At 36.7% G+C, this 15,066-nt stretch overlaps 4 protein-coding genes across 4 annotated transcripts; all 4 read left to right on the top strand.

Annotated features, from left to right (window-relative positions):
• Positions 1-177: 177 nt before the first annotated feature.
• On the top strand, positions 178-1,742 carry LOC145615465 (1-aminocyclopropane-1-carboxylate oxidase homolog 5-like). The gene is made up of 3 exons (XM_081670539.1): positions 178-751; positions 932-1,253; positions 1,325-1,742. The coding sequence occupies exons 2-3, from the start codon at positions 1,035-1,037 to the stop codon at positions 1,592-1,594; spliced, it is 489 nt and encodes a 162-aa protein (XP_081526665.1). The 5' UTR covers positions 178-751; positions 932-1,034; the 3' UTR covers positions 1,595-1,742.
• On the top strand, positions 225-758 carry LOC145615694 (DIBOA-glucoside dioxygenase BX6-like). The gene has a single exon (XM_081670752.1). The coding sequence runs from the start codon at positions 225-227 to the stop codon at positions 756-758; it is 534 nt and encodes a 177-aa protein (XP_081526878.1).
• A 1,984-nt stretch (positions 1,743-3,726) lies between the features above and the next one.
• On the top strand, positions 3,727-6,939 carry LOC145614379 (1-aminocyclopropane-1-carboxylate oxidase homolog 4-like). Its single transcript, XM_081669430.1, has 3 exons — positions 3,727-4,415; positions 6,111-6,432; positions 6,524-6,939. The coding sequence occupies exons 1-3, from the start codon at positions 3,805-3,807 to the stop codon at positions 6,776-6,778; spliced, it is 1,188 nt and encodes a 395-aa protein (XP_081525556.1). The 5' UTR covers positions 3,727-3,804; the 3' UTR covers positions 6,779-6,939.
• A 185-nt stretch (positions 6,940-7,124) lies between these two features.
• On the top strand, positions 7,125-14,836 carry LOC145615594 (1-aminocyclopropane-1-carboxylate oxidase homolog 4-like). The gene is made up of 3 exons (XM_081670668.1): positions 7,125-7,736; positions 14,133-14,454; positions 14,579-14,836. The coding sequence occupies exons 1-3, from the start codon at positions 7,207-7,209 to the stop codon at positions 14,834-14,836; spliced, it is 1,110 nt and encodes a 369-aa protein (XP_081526794.1). The 5' UTR covers positions 7,125-7,206.
• The last annotated feature ends 230 nt before the right edge of the window (positions 14,837-15,066 follow it).

Below are 15,066 nucleotides of genomic sequence, written 5' to 3'. Positions count from 1 at the left end.
TATGAACAAAACTGGGTCCCTTTCTTTAAAAGAGAAAGCGAAAGGAAAAAAAATATATGGTCCCCCAATTAGATTAACGGTTTATATATTTGGACATTAAATAAGATTATAAACCATAAACTCCATAAAACTATATATATAGTTGTCATCCCTATTTCCAAGACTAGAGATCATCCTTTCAAAGTCCTTCACAACCACACCCAAAAACGAAAACAGGAACTATAATGACATCAGTTACTGCCACCCAATCGGTCTTAGCATTACACCGTGAAGACGATGTCAAAAAATTTGATGACACGAAACTAGGAGTTAAAGGCCTAGTCGACTCTGGTGTCACCCAAATCCCTTCCTTCTTCCACCACCCTCCTGAAAATCTGATCGATATGGGAAACTCAGCACCCGTGCCTGACACGGGTGCTGACCCAATCCCTGTAATCGACCTATCAGGTCCAACACCAGAGGTGATACAGCAAGTCCATAAAGCCGCGGGTGAGTTCGGATTTTTTCAAGTGGTAAACCATGGAATCCCAGTTTCTCTCCTTGATCGCCTCGTAAAAGTGGTCAAGGCATTTCATGAACTCCCACCTCAAGAAAGGATGAAGCATTACACACGAGATATGGCAACGACCGGTGTTAGCTACTTTTCGAATGTTGATCTCTTCCTATCAAAACCTGCCAGCTGGAAAGATTCGTTGCAAGTTCGGTTGAGTCCTACTATGGCTAATATTGATGCAATTCCCGATATTTGCTGGTGGTAAAAAATAATTTTTAATTTTTTATTTAGTTGTAAAATAAAACTTTTAAAATTTTAGTAGTAAACAACAATTTCTTGATTTCTTTTGGTGGTACGAGTATATATGTTATAATTTGATCGATTTTGTTAGCTTTATCTAAAACGTGATACGAGTATATATGTTATAATTTGTGGCAGAAATGAGATTGTTGAGTGGGATAAGGAAGTGCAACAGCTAAGTGAGAAGCTATTAGGACTATTCTCTTTGGGACTGGGAGTGAAATCTGATAAATTGAGAGAAATGGCTCGTCCAGGAGAAAGATACATGGTTGGCCACTACTATCCGTGTTGTCCCGAGCCCAACAAGACGATCGGGACCCCGTCCCATACAGATCCAGTTCTCCTCACTGTGTTACTTCAGGATCAAGTTGGTGGGTTGCAAGTTAAACATCAAGGAAATTGGTTGAATGTGTTACCAGTTCATGGTGCACTTATTATTAATGTTGGCGACTTGCTTCAGGTATCTAACTTATATAGCCTCTTTATTACTTCGATTACTTTCTTAAATTGATTGTGTCATTCAATTGTCAGATCCTCTCGAATGATAAGTACACGAGTGTAGAGCACCGAGTGTATGCTAATCCTCACCATGAACCAAGGGTGTCAATCCCTGTGTTCTGTAACCCTACAGAGAGGGATGACTTGTATGGACCGTTACCAGAGATAGTATCACCTCAAGACCCTGCACATTACCGCGAATTCACATACTCAGAATTCGTTTACAACAGGTTTTTAAATAAGGAACTAGATGAAAAGTCCTGGGCCAAACTCTTCCGTTTGGAATACAATGCAAGTGATTAATCATGTTGGGATCATTTCTTATCATGTAATTGCTTGCCGTCATTGTATTGTGTAGTTAATCTATATGAATCATTTGGTTCTGTTGTTGTACTCATGTATACTCTTTCATGTCAGTATTGTTGATTTCTTTTGTTCACAAGTCATTTTTGCTGAGGGTTTTAAATAAGCTAGTCAAGCTCAAGGCATTTTCTCAGGAAAAATTACATAAATATAGTTGGCCCCCTATCAAACAAAAAAATAAATGAAATTTTTTAAATATAGGTGAAAAAGTGTTGCAATTGCAATGAATCAAAAACGAAAATTGTTTTAGTAGTACACTTTATTATTATTATTATTATTATTATCATAAGACCGCTTCTATAAGTCACTAGCTCACTACGATAGTACAAGCTTGTGATCATATTCCAATTGCTCTTTCTATTGTCGAATAAACATAAAAATTGGGTACTCAAATTTGAGTTTTTTTTTTTTTTTTTTTTTTTTTTTTTTGTGCAAATTGGGTATTGAATTTTACCCCATATATAGCAAATTTAATACTATGACCTATCTAAATCTACTTTTTCGGCAGGCAACTTTCAATACCATGTTAACTAGCCTTTTAATGGAAAAATTTTTATTGGAAAAAAAAGGTAAAATTATTTTTGTTGACAAATTTAGTAAAAATGAAAAGAATAAAAAAGAAAATGATAATTATAAGTACCTTGAAGAATACCACCAGTCCACCACAACCTCATTGATAGACAGGATGGAAAGGGAGTAGATTCTCACAATTGGAGCATATTCTCAAAATAAATAATTTACCATAATATAAGGATCTTTTAATAAAACTTGAGGAAAATTACAAAGATGACACAAGTAACATCACTGATTTTAAACAATATCAAAATCATAATTTAAGATAGCGCCCCCCCCCCCCCCCCCCCCCCCCCAAAAAAAAAAAAAAAGGAAAAAAAATCAAATTTTAGATATTTTTGTGGGGGCTTTATTATGGGAAAAATGGGAGAACTTAGTATGAGAAAATTGACCCAATAAACATTGAAAAGGGCTCCAAATTAAAGGAGAGGAAATTACATAAACCAGAAATGAAAGTTACAAGAAACTGTGATCTATTTTTTTGTAAAGAAAACAAAACTATGATCTATTTTGGTAGTCTTGTGAATTTTTTAGGGTGTCAAGATTAAATTCAGAAGCAAAAAATTCTAATTAATACTTCCTCCATCCCATAATTACATGCAAATAACTCTAAAAAGTACGGTTTATAAGGAGGATGGAAAAAGTAGAGGAAAATTATATGAAAAAGATAAAAAGTGAAGAATGTTGTATGGGAAAAGTGAAAAAGTAGGGAGTATTATATGGAAAAGTAAAAAAGTAGGTAATGATTTTTTGGGTAGTGTGTTTTTTGTATGAAAAAGAGAAAAAATAAGTAATGATTGTTTAGGTATGTGTGTAATTTGTATGGAAAAGCTAAAAAGTAAGTAATGATTAGGTGTTATTTTTAGTAATAGGATGAACATTTTGGGACACCCAAAATAGTATATTTGCCTGTAATTATGGGACGGAGGGAGTAGTTTAAAGGAAACTGTGCACAAGCAATTGTATTATAAAATTGGAGTACCTATTAGCATAATTACAGTTGTGGAATTAGGACTTGTTCATATTTACTGAACTGAGCTGAATTGAACTGATTGGAGCTGAACTGAACTGAATAGAGCTGAAATGAATTTTTTATAAGAGAAGGAAATTAGGAGCTGAATTGAATTGAATTGAAATTAAGCTTAAGTGAACAAGCCCTTAGGGGAACAAATGAAAATTTTGGACCTGAGGAAAAACAAATTTGATGAAGATAGCTACTACATGTAACGAATAATTTACAATTTTAATATCTTTTGTTTTCTCCCAAATTTTTGTACTTATTCTTTTTTTTTTTTGTAAGTAACTAATGCTTGGTAACTTGTTAACCAGTTATAAGAGATCAAAAATCAAACGAGGCTACCAATCTAGAGTTTCTAGACTGTACCATTTGTTGATAACTTCTGCCCCTCATAGTCGTGAGTATGAACAAAACTGGTCCCCCAATTAGAGTTGCGTAGCTTATTTAATTTGACAATATATAAAGTTATAAACCATTAGAGTTCCGTATTAATCACTCTCATTTATTCTAATTTGAAAATTCACACCAAAAATTGACTACTACTCCATAAAAGTATAAAATGTCATCCCTATTCCCAAAATTAGATCACACAAAATTGTTACACAACTACGCCCAAACACGAAAACAGAAAACAGGAACTATAATGACATCGGTTACTCCCGGTACCCAACCAGTCTTAGCATTCGACCGTCAGGACGATGTCAAAAAATTCGATGACACAAAACTAGGAGTTAAAGGCCTAGTTGATTCTGGTATCACCCATATCCCATCTATCTTCCACCACCCTCCTGAAAACCTGGTCGATACGGGAAACTCAGCACCCGTGTCCGACACGGGTGCTGACCTTATCCCCGTTATCGACCTATCAGGTCCAACACCAGAGGTGGTGGACCAAGTCCGAAAAGCCGCGGGAACATACGGGTTTTTTCAAGTGGTAAACCACGGAGTCCCAGTTTCTCTCCTTGATCGCCTCGTAAAAGTGGTCAAGGCATTTCATGAACTCCCACCTGAAGAGAGGATGAAGCATTACGGGAGAGAAATGGTAACTGGTGTTACCTACTTTTCGAACGTTGATCTCTTCCTATCAAAAGCTGCCAGCTGGAGGGATACGTTGCAACTTCGGTTGGGTCCTATTATGGCTGATATTGATGCTATTCCGGATATTTGCAGGTAATAATGATGATTTTTGATAGCTTTATCTAAAACGTGATATTTTCTGTGGCTGTGAAATTTCGTGTTGAATTTCAATTACACGTAATATTTTATACTACCTCCGTTTTTATTTAGTTGACATATTTTGACTTTTGCACTATTCACATATCTCTCTTTGACCTTGTTTTGTGCATTATACGTAATGAAAAATATAGTCATGTGGGATCTTGTTAGATTCACCACGTTATATACTTTCAAAATATCAACTTTTCATAATTTTTGGTTATCGATAATTAAAGATATTAATAATTGAATAAGTGTCTTGGCAAACATGACTAAAGAAACGTGTCAACTAAAAAGAAACGGAGGAAGTATTTGTCATTGTGTGTGTTAATTTCGGGTTGTGTCGTGTTATTTTATGTTTGTCATTGTGTGTTAATTTCAGGTTGTGTTGTGTTTTGAATTTGGGGTTAAGATGAGTTTCACGTATTTTTTTTGTATGACTTATCGGCAATTTTTATTGCTTGATTGGCCAATAAAGATAATTAGTGTAGTAGTGCAATTGAACCAAGAAAAATCAGCGACCTATGAATATCTTGATGTTGTAAGACTTGTAACTAGATGTCATTTTTTTTTGTGGACTAATAAGAAATTTTTTGGACTACCACACAAGTTTGAATATTGTTGATTACTGTATGTTTGAAGGATACACCTCCCCTTATGTTCAGTTGTTCACAATGTCCATCCTTTGTCATATGATCTATACTTTGTGGACTAATTAGGGAAAACCTATCTTTAGGACCACATAGACTTTCTCACTCGAACCCGGCCAAATTGACCGGCATGTAATATTTAAATTAATTATCCGTATTTTAGATGACTAAATTTAATCTTTCTTTGTTGATAAACTAATTTTGCATAAACATAACCTCAAATTAATCTTGATAGGTCCGGGAAAAAAGAAATGTTATCTACCGTGACCTCATCCACCCTTACCCTTGTCATCTCAATCATTTTGTGTTTTTAAAACAAAACTGCAAGTTATTGAATTCTAAACTTGCATAGAATTGAAGCAGTAGTTCACTCTCACACTAAAGAAATGCCTAAAATTGTTCCCAGAATTGGATTAGTCCACTCTATGATATGGATATCTATGTTAATTAATCCTTATTATTATATAGAATTATTTGGCAACTTGATTCTAAAGAATAGCTTAGCTAATTAAAATCAATTGATATTAAAATGAATGGAATTTGTCTTATCCTTTTCCAAATTAAACCTACAGTAATGTCAGTAAATATGTTAGGTAATCATATTCAACTTTTAGTTGGTAATATTTTGATTTGTTGATGACATTGGTTTCATTAAGCAGTTTATTATGGAGTACTCGACTAACTTTCCGTCTTTATTTGTTGTTCCTATTTTGACTTTTTTTCTTTTTCCGTCTCTCAAAGAGTTTCTAAATGATACAACAAATACAGACAGACAGACAGTAGGATTATTAGTTATTTTGGACAATAGGATATCATAAGTACATAAATTACCCTGTCTTGTTTAAAAGATTTTGTGATCTACCATTATTGTTGATGTATAGCCTAAGCTTCATGGTAAAGAACCACTGTTTCGTATCATGTTTAAACCTTATTACAAATTGATTAATGGGAAAGATTAGTTCTCATTGATGATGTTATCTCCAAATTATTAATTCTGCAGAAATGAGATTCTTGAGTGGGATAAGGAAGTGAAACAGCTAAGTGAGAAGCTATTGGGACTTTTCTCTCAAGGATTGGGAGTGAAAGCCGATAAGTTGGTAGAGATGTCGTGTTCAGGAGGAAGAGTCATGGTTGGACACTACTATCCATATTGTCCCGAGCCCAACAAGACAGTTGGGATCGCAAGCCATACAGATCCCGGTGTTCTCACTGTGCTGCTGCAAGATCAAGTTGGTGGGTTGCAAGTTAAATACGAAGGAAATTGGGTGAATGTGAAACCAGTCCATGGTGCACTTGTTATCAATGTTGGTGACTTGCTTCAGGTATCAAACATAGCTTAAGTTAGACTGTAAACCTCTTAATTTACTGCAGGGTTTCAGTTTCTTAAATTGCTGATTGGTTTTGTGTCCTCAGATCCTCTCGAATGATAAGTACACGAGTGTAGAGCACCGAGTGTGTGCTAATCCTCAGCATGAACCACGGGTGTCAATTGCTGTGTTCTGCAACCCTGGCAAGAGGGATGACTTGTATGGACCATTACCAGAGATAGTATCACCTGAAGAGCCTGCACATTACCGGCAATTCGCATACTCAGAATTCATTAACAGGTTTTTCAAAAAGGAACTGGAAGGGAAGTCCTTGTCCAAGTACTTCAGTTTGGAAAATTAAACAAGTGATTAATCATGTTGGGATGATTTGTGATCATGTAATTGCTCGGCGTAATTATGTAGTTAATCTATGAATTATTTAGTTCTGTTGTTGTACTGATGTATACACTTTCATGTCAGAATTGTGGTTAACCTGAATTTATCTTGAACTTCCATCACTAATCATGTTGTCATTTCATTGAAAAGCAGAGCATTCAGAATTGTGGTTTCAGTTGATTTCTTTTGTTCACAAGTCATTTTCCAAGGAAAAATAATTACTTGTATATAATAACTCAAAGTCATTATATACAACTAATGACCCACTAATCTATCCAACAAAAGTTTGCTGATCAAGTTGATGAATGTTGACAAAGCACGCTTAATTATGCCACCAACCAATGTTTAGACCATAATTTTCTACCTAATCCCATTTTTCCTAGCCCCGAAATCATGACAGCAAACACAAGCAGTATCAGTAGCCTCTCAGACTACAACCGTGATAAAGAACTGCAAGATTTCGACAACACCAAACTCGGTGTGAAAGGGCTGGTTGACTCAGGCATAACACAAATCCCTCACATTTTCCACCACCCACCAGATACCTTGTTTCACCTCAGTAACACTGATAGCAGTTCAGAACAGGATCAGACAATACCTGTTATCGACCTCTCGTGTAGACAACCAGAGATTGTGCAGAGTATCAGAGATGCATCAGCTAAGTTTGGATTCTTTCAGGTGATCAACCATGGGATTTCAGTCTGCCTCCTTGACCGCCTGCTCGACAAAATCAAGGCCTTCCATGAACTGCCACCTGAGCAGAAGATCCCTCATTACAGAAGAGATACCACTACTTGCAGCAGCGGTGGAGTGGGATTTTACTCCAACTTTGACTTGTTTCAATCTGATGCTGCCAGTTGGAGGGATACTCTTGAGATTCGGCTTGAACAGTTTGATCCCAGAGCTCTCCCAGATGTATGCAGGTGAGTTTATGCCTTGAACACCCATAATTCATGATTAGTATGCTATTCTAGAGAGAAAAAAAACTTCATACCAAGTATTTCTTTATTTAGAAAGACTGCAAAATTAAAACTCCTTGAATTATGCCAACAAAACATCCACCTAGGCTGGTAATGTCATAATGAATCAGAGATTTACTAAACAGAAATTTCATCTTTTTTCCTGTTGAAAGTTATGCCGATATAGATCAAGTCTTACCTAAGACTGGTTTTATTATTGTGATTGAGTGGGACAAGGAACTGAAGGAAGAGAAGCAGCTAGCGAAGAGACTCAGAGATTATTGTGCGAAGGTTTGGGGTTAAGCACAAACAGATTACTGAAGATGTCCTGCATTGAAAGAAGACTTATGGTCGGCCAGTATTATCCTCACTGTCCTGAGCCTAACAAGACTGTTGGGATCACTGCAGATACAGATCTTGAGACTTTGAAGATATTGTTGCAGGATCAATGTGGAGGTTTGCAAGTTTATTGCCACAGGAAATGGATTGATACACGAAATCGGAGCAATTTAGGAGGTGTCCGGACCCGGTGTCGGAAATTCACGGAACACTACGGGATGCATCACGGGGTTATATAATATTGTTTCGACCCATATATGACCTTTATTCGGCTACGTCAAGTCCCCGTGGAAGCTTATAGCCAATACAATAGGCGTATACGAAAATGGTTAAATTAGATGCTTAAAGGCAAATTGGATGGTTCCAGCCATCCAGATGGACTCCCGGAGGATATTAGGGTCCATGGTAAGCATCTCGGCAATATTTATTTCCCGATCAAAATAAGTGGAAAATTGGCCAAAATTGAAGGCTATCATCCACGTTATTTGAGGAATTTTGGAGGTTTCGGGACCCGGTATCGGAAAGTCTTGAGATGCTATGGGATATATCTTGGGGTCATATAATGAGGTTTGGAACCACATATGATCATTATATGTTATCATAAATGTCCGTGGTGTAGCTTGATTTTATGAAATCAATGCAAGTTGTAATCGGATTAATTGATTGTTTAAAGGCATATTGGATGGTTTTACCCACACAAATGGGCTTCCATAGGGTATTAGGGACCATGGTAAACATCTCGGCAATTTTTATTTCCTGACAAAAAAAAGTTAAAAAAATTCCAAATTTGAAGTCTAATATCCACGTTTTTCGAAGAATTTTTGAGGTTACGGGGCCCGGTGGCGAAAAGTGTTGAGATCGTAGGGGATACATCTCAGGGTCATGTAATGCCGTTTGGAACCATATATGACCATTATATGTTGTCATAAATGTCCGTGGTAAACTTGAGTTCACGAAATCGGTGGAAGTTGCGAACGCGTAAATTGACCGTTTAAAGGCATATTAGATGGTTGAACCCACCCAAATAGACTCTCGGGGTGTATTAGGATCCAAAGTAAGCATCTCGGCAGTTTTTTCTTCCCGGTCAAAATAAGTGGAAAATAGGCCAAAATTGAAGGCTATTATCCACATTTTTTGAGGAATTTTGGAGATTTAGGGACCCGGTATCGGAAAGTCTTGAGATGCTATGGGATACATTACTAGGTGAAAAAAGAAGATAGGCACCGCCCTAAGGCCACCGGTTATTAAAAACCGGTGGGGAAAATAGGGGAAAAAATAGGCGGGATTTTGAGGGGAGATTTTTGCCACCGGTTCAAACTGAACCGGTGGGAAAAATCATTATTCCCACCGGTTTGCCAAACCCGTGCCATTTCATTTAAAAAAAAAGCCCCCCTATTTAAACCCTAACCCTACTTCATTTCACTCATGGGCCTCCTCCTTCTCATCACTTCTTCTCAGTGTTCTCACTCCTCTTCCTCTCTCTCATTCTCTCTCCTCTCCCTCTCTCTTCTGCTCCTTCGTCTCACCACCACCATTAACGTCTTCTTCCCTCTTCTCTGCTTCTCTCTCGTCTCTGCTTCTCTCTGATCTCCTCTCTCTCGTCTCTGCTTCTCTCTGATCTCCTCTCTCTCGTCTCTCCTTCTCTCACCTCTCCCTCTACCGCTCCTAACCACCCACCTAAAATCACCACCGCTTCTAACCACCCCCGCCACCAAGACCGACAACCCCCTTCGACAACACCACCGTCGCCCTCCTCGTGTTGAAAATATAAGTTTTCAGGTCAAATTCGACCTGATCTAGAGTTTTCATGGTCGAAATTGGCCTCGTAAACTCAATTTCAAGGTATGAGTGTCGTTGAATGAAGATTTGTGTTTTTTTTTCATTTTTTCTGTTTTTGGGTGGTAAGTCGGTGGTGGGTCGTGGGTTGTTCATCGTTGTGGGTTGTGGGTTGTTCATGCGTTGTGGGTTGTGGGTTTTTTCTGGGTTGTGGTTTGTTCATGCGTTGTGGGTTGTGGGTTGTTCATCGGTTTAATTTTGGATTTTTTAGGGTTTGATTTTAATCAATTTTCTAGTTTAATTTCTAGGTTAAATTAATCGATTTTTCTGGGTTAAATTTCTGGGTACATGCATGAGTATTTTTTTTTTTTTTTTGAAGCTTGTAATGTGAGTTTTAATTTTAATTTGATGTTTTAATTGTTGCAGGTACTAGTTTATGACTCCACAGTCCACACAAAAGAATCAAGATGTTAATTTTTAATTTTGGAATCATGTTGTTGATGTTGTAATTTTGTTTTTTGATTTTGATGTTGTAAATAATTATTTTGATGTTGTAAATAATTTTTTTTTTTCTTCTGATTTTTATGTTGTAATTTTTGTTTTTTTTTTTTTTGGTATTTTACAATAACAATTTAATGATAATTATATTTCAGTTGATTATGATGTTGTGTTTCTTACCTTTAATTGTTTGATTGTAATTTTTGCTTTTTTTTTTTGAGGAAAAACGAGCACTCACAGCAATCAATATCACCAAAGTTTGATATTCTGTATTATATCAAGTGATTTTTTTTTTAAAAAAAAAAAAAAAAAAAAAAAAATTCTACATGGAGTATTGCCACCGGTTAACCGGTGGCATTAAATTTTGAATAAAAAAAAAACCGGGAAGTGACTATTGCCACCGGTTAACCGGTGGCAATAATATATAATGCCACCGGTTAACCGGTGGCAATAATATATAATGCCACCGGTTTTGAACCGGTGGCATTGCATCTGACTATTACCACCCCCCAAATGCGGACCGGTTCAAAACCGGTGGCAAAGGGGGGTTTTGAACCGGTGGCAAAGGGGGGTTTTGAACCGGTGGCCAAATGCATTTTTCTACTAGTGCATCTTGGGGTCATATAATGACATTTAGAACCACATACAACCATTATATGTTGTCATAAATGTCCGTGGTGTAGCTTGATTTTATGAAATCAATGCAAGTTGTTATCGAGTTAATTGATTGTTTAAAGGCATAATGGATGGTTTTACCCACCCAAATAGACTTCCGGAGGGTATTAGGGACCATGGTAAACATCTCGGCAATTTTTATTTCCAGGCGAAAAAAGGTCAATATATTCCAAAATTGAAGTCTAATATCCACATTTTTTGTGGAATTTTGGAGGTTACGGGGCCAGGTGGCGAAAATTGTTGAGATCGTAGGGGATACATCTCAAGGTCATATAATGCCGTTTAGAACCATATATGACCAGTATATGTTGTCATATATGTCCGTGGTAGGCTTGAGTTCACGAAATCGATGGAAGTTGCGAACGCGTAAATTGACCGTTTAAAGGCATATTGGATGGTTGAACCCACCCAAATAGACTTCCGGGGTGTATTAGGGTCCAAGGTAAGCGTCTCGGCAATTTTTATTTACCGGTCAAAACAAGTGGAAAATTGGCCAAAATTGAAGGCTATTATCCATGTTTTTTGAGGAATTTTGGAGGTTTCGAGATCCAGTATCGGAAAGTATTGAGATGCTATGGGATACATCTTGGGTTATATAATGACATTTGGAACCATATATGACCATTATATGTTGTCATAAATTTCCTTGGTGTAGCTTGATTTTATAAAATCAGTGCAAGTTATAATCGGGTTAATTGATTGTTTAAAGGCATATTGGATGGTTTTACCCACTCAAATGGGCTCCCGGAGGATATTAGGTACCATGGTAAACATCTCGGCAATTTTTATTTCCGGGCGAAAAAAGGTCAAAAATTTCCAAAATTAAAGTCTAATATCCACGTTTTTTGAGGAATTTTGGAGGTTACGTGGTCTTGTGGCGAAAAGTGTTGAGATCTTAGGGGACACATCTAAGGGTCATAAAATGTCGTTTGGAACCATATATGACCATTATATGTTGTCATAAATGTCCGTGGTAGGTTTGAGTTCACGAAATCGGTGGAAGTTGCGAACGGGTAAATTGCCTGTTTAAAGGCATATTGGATGGTTGCACCCACCCAAATAGACTCCCGGGGTGTATTAGGGTCCATGGTAAGCATCTCGGCAATTTTTATTTACCGGTCAAAATGAGTGGAAAATATGTGAAAATTGAAGGCTATTATCCACGTTTTTTGAGGAATTTTAGAGGTTTCGGGATCCGGCATCGGAAAGTTTTGAGATGCTATTGGATACATCTTGGGGTCATATAATGACGTTTGGAACTATATATGACCATTATATGTTGTCATAAATGTCCGTGGTGTAGCTTGATTTTATAAAATCAGTGCAAGTTGTAATCGGGTTAATTGATTGTTTAAAGGCATATTGGATGGTTTTACCCACCCAAATGGGCTCCCGGAGGATATTAGGTACCATGGTAAACATCTCGGCAAATTTTATTTTCGGCCGAAAAAAGGTCAAAAAATTCCAAAATTGAAGTCTATTATCCACGTTATTGAGGAATTTTGGTGGTTACAGGGTCCGGTGACGAAAAGTGTTGAGATCTTAGGGGATACATATCAGGGTCATATAATGCCGTTTGGAACCATATATGACCATTATATGTTGTCATAAATGTCCGTGGTAGGCTTGAGTTCACGAAATCGGTGGAAGTTGCGAACGGGTAAATTGACCGTTTAAAGGTATATTGGATGGTTGCACCCACTCAAATAGACTCCTAGGGTGTATTAGGGTCCATGGTAATCATCTCGACAATTTTTATTTCCCGGACAAAATAAATGGAAAATTGGCCAAAATTGAAGGCTATTATTATCTTCGTTTTTTGAGGAATTTTGGAGGTTTCGAGACCCGGTATCGGAATGTCTTGAGATGCTATGGGATATATCTTAGGGTCACATAATGACGTTTGGAACCATATATGACCATTATATGTTGTCATAAATGTCCATGGTGTAGTTGGATTTTATGAAATAAGTGCAAGTTGTAATCGGGTTAATTGATTGTTTAAAGGTATATTGGATGGGTTTATCCACCCAAATAGGCTCCTAAAGGTTATTAGGGACCATGGTAATCATATTGACAATTTTTATTTTCGGGCGAAAAAAGGTCAATATATTCCAAAATTGAAGTCTATTATCCACGTTTTTTTAGGAATTTTGGAGGTTACGGGGCCCGGTGGCGAAAAGTGTTGAGATCCTAGAGGATACATATCATGGTCATATAATGCCGTTTGGAACTATATATGACCATTATATGTTGTCATAAATGTCCGTGGTAGGCTTGAGTTCACGAAATCAGTGGAAGTTGCGAACGGGTAAATTGACTGTTTAAAGGTATATTGGATGGTTGCACCCACCCAAATAGACTCCCGGGGTGTATTAGGGTCCATGGGAAGCATCTCGGTAATTTTTATTTCTGTGTCAAAATAAGTGGAAAATTGGTCAAAATAAACGATTTCGGTTAGTTTTTGATATGTTTTCAAAAAATGAACTGAATGTGTTGGATGACTCCAGGGGTCATATAAGGAGGTTTGAAATCATTGGACACCGATAAAAATGTACATAAATTACCAAGAATGAGTTTTGACTCTATTACAGGTTCTTGCTCTTTTTTCAGCCTGGTGGACTAATGAGTTGTTACAAGTTCTTGCTCTCTTTTCTGTGTGTTTTCTGTTCTAGGTTGTTGATAGATTTTGCTTAATCTTTCTTGTACAATGTCATGACTCGGGCTTTTATTTTGGAGTTGTTACAAATTATGATTGATCCTGGTTTCCTGACCATCTAATAAATATTCTGATAAAAGTTTTCTGCAACGCCTGTACACTCACAATACATGATTAGTATGTTGTTCTAAAGAAAAAACTTATACAAAGTATTTCTCTATTTTAAAAGACTGCATATTTAGACCTCCTTCAATATGCCAACAAAACCTCTACCTAGGTTAGTATTGTCATAGAGAATTAGAAATTTACTAAACAGAAATTTCATCTCTTTTCCTGTTGAAAGTTATGCTGATATATATAGATCAAGTCTTACCTAAAATTCGTTTTTTTTTTTTTTTTCTTTTGGGTGGTAGAGAGGAGGTGATTGAGTGGGACAAGGAAGTGAAGCAGCTAGCGAAGAGACTCATGAAATTATTGTCCGAAGGTTTGGGGTTAAGCACAAACAGATTACTGGAGATGTCCTGCATCGAAAGAAGACTTATGGTCGGGCAGTATTATCCACACTGTCCAGAGCCTAACAAGACAGTTGGGATCACTGCACATACAGATCTTGAGACTTTGACGATATTGTTGCAGGATCAATGTGGAGGTTTGCAAGTTAACTGCCATGGAAAATGGATTGATGTGAAGCCAGTTCATGGTGCTCTTGTTATATCCGTTGGTGACACACTTCAGGTTTTATCTTTAATTATCATTAGAACTATAAAAATTCTGAATCCCTAACATGTTAGCTACCTAACACAAATTTTGGGAGAAACATCTTAGTAATTTGAAACTAATCTCTATGAATTCTATATAGATGATATGCAATGACGAATACAAGAGTGGAGAACATCGTGTATTTGCAAATCGTTTAAGTGAACCAAGAGTGTCTGTGGCAGTCTTTCTTGATCCAGGCATCAGTAGTGAAATCGAGTATGGACCTTTGCCTGAGTTAGTATCACAGGAAAAACCTGCATTGTATCAACAGTTCAAATTCTCCGATGTGCTTAACAAGGGCTTGGATACAGGGCTAGAAGGCGAGGGCAAGTACACAATCAACTACTTTCGACTATAAATTTGTGTTTCACATAGAGCTAAAGACATGTAATATATATATATATATATATATATATATATATATATATATATATATATATATATATATATATATATATATATATATATATATATATATATATATATGTATATATTGATCATACTTTATCCTGAATACTTCAACGCAATTTTAATCATGCAAAATTGCATACTCATCCCTACAAAATAGTCAATTCTTTGGGATTTGTT

Source organism: Chenopodium album, chromosome 25, assembly GCF_948465745.1.
Source record: "Chenopodium album chromosome 25, dcCheAlbu1.1, whole genome shotgun sequence".
Lineage (NCBI taxonomy): Eukaryota > Viridiplantae > Streptophyta > Magnoliopsida > Caryophyllales > Amaranthaceae > Chenopodium > Chenopodium album.
The sequence above is the reverse complement of the archived record's forward strand: the minus strand, read 5'-3'. Positions and strand labels throughout refer to the sequence as shown.

Bases quoted from the DNA above. Each gene is read 5' to 3' on its own strand.
- LOC145615694 (XM_081670752.1), top strand. From the start codon at position 225: ATGACATCAGTTACTGCCACCCAATCGGTCTTAGCATTACACCGTGAA.
- LOC145615465 (XM_081670539.1), top strand. From the start codon at position 1,035: ATGGCTCGTCCAGGAGAAAGATACATGGTTGGCCACTACTATCCGTGT. The intron at 1,254-1,324 runs GTATCTAACTTA...TTCAATTGTCAG, and splicing joins ATGTTGGCGACTTGCTTCAG to ATCCTCTCGAATGATAAGTA.
- LOC145614379 (XM_081669430.1), top strand. From the start codon at position 3,805: ATGTCATCCCTATTCCCAAAATTAGATCACACAAAATTGTTACACAAC. The intron at 4,416-6,110 runs GTAATAATGATG...TTAATTCTGCAG, and splicing joins GCTATTCCGGATATTTGCAG to AAATGAGATTCTTGAGTGGG. The intron at 6,433-6,523 runs GTATCAAACATA...TTGTGTCCTCAG, and splicing joins ATGTTGGTGACTTGCTTCAG to ATCCTCTCGAATGATAAGTA.
- LOC145615594 (XM_081670668.1), top strand. From the start codon at position 7,207: ATGACAGCAAACACAAGCAGTATCAGTAGCCTCTCAGACTACAACCGT. The intron at 7,737-14,132 runs GTGAGTTTATGC...TTTGGGTGGTAG, and splicing joins GCTCTCCCAGATGTATGCAG to AGAGGAGGTGATTGAGTGGG. The intron at 14,455-14,578 runs GTTTTATCTTTA...AATTCTATATAG, and splicing joins CCGTTGGTGACACACTTCAG to ATGATATGCAATGACGAATA.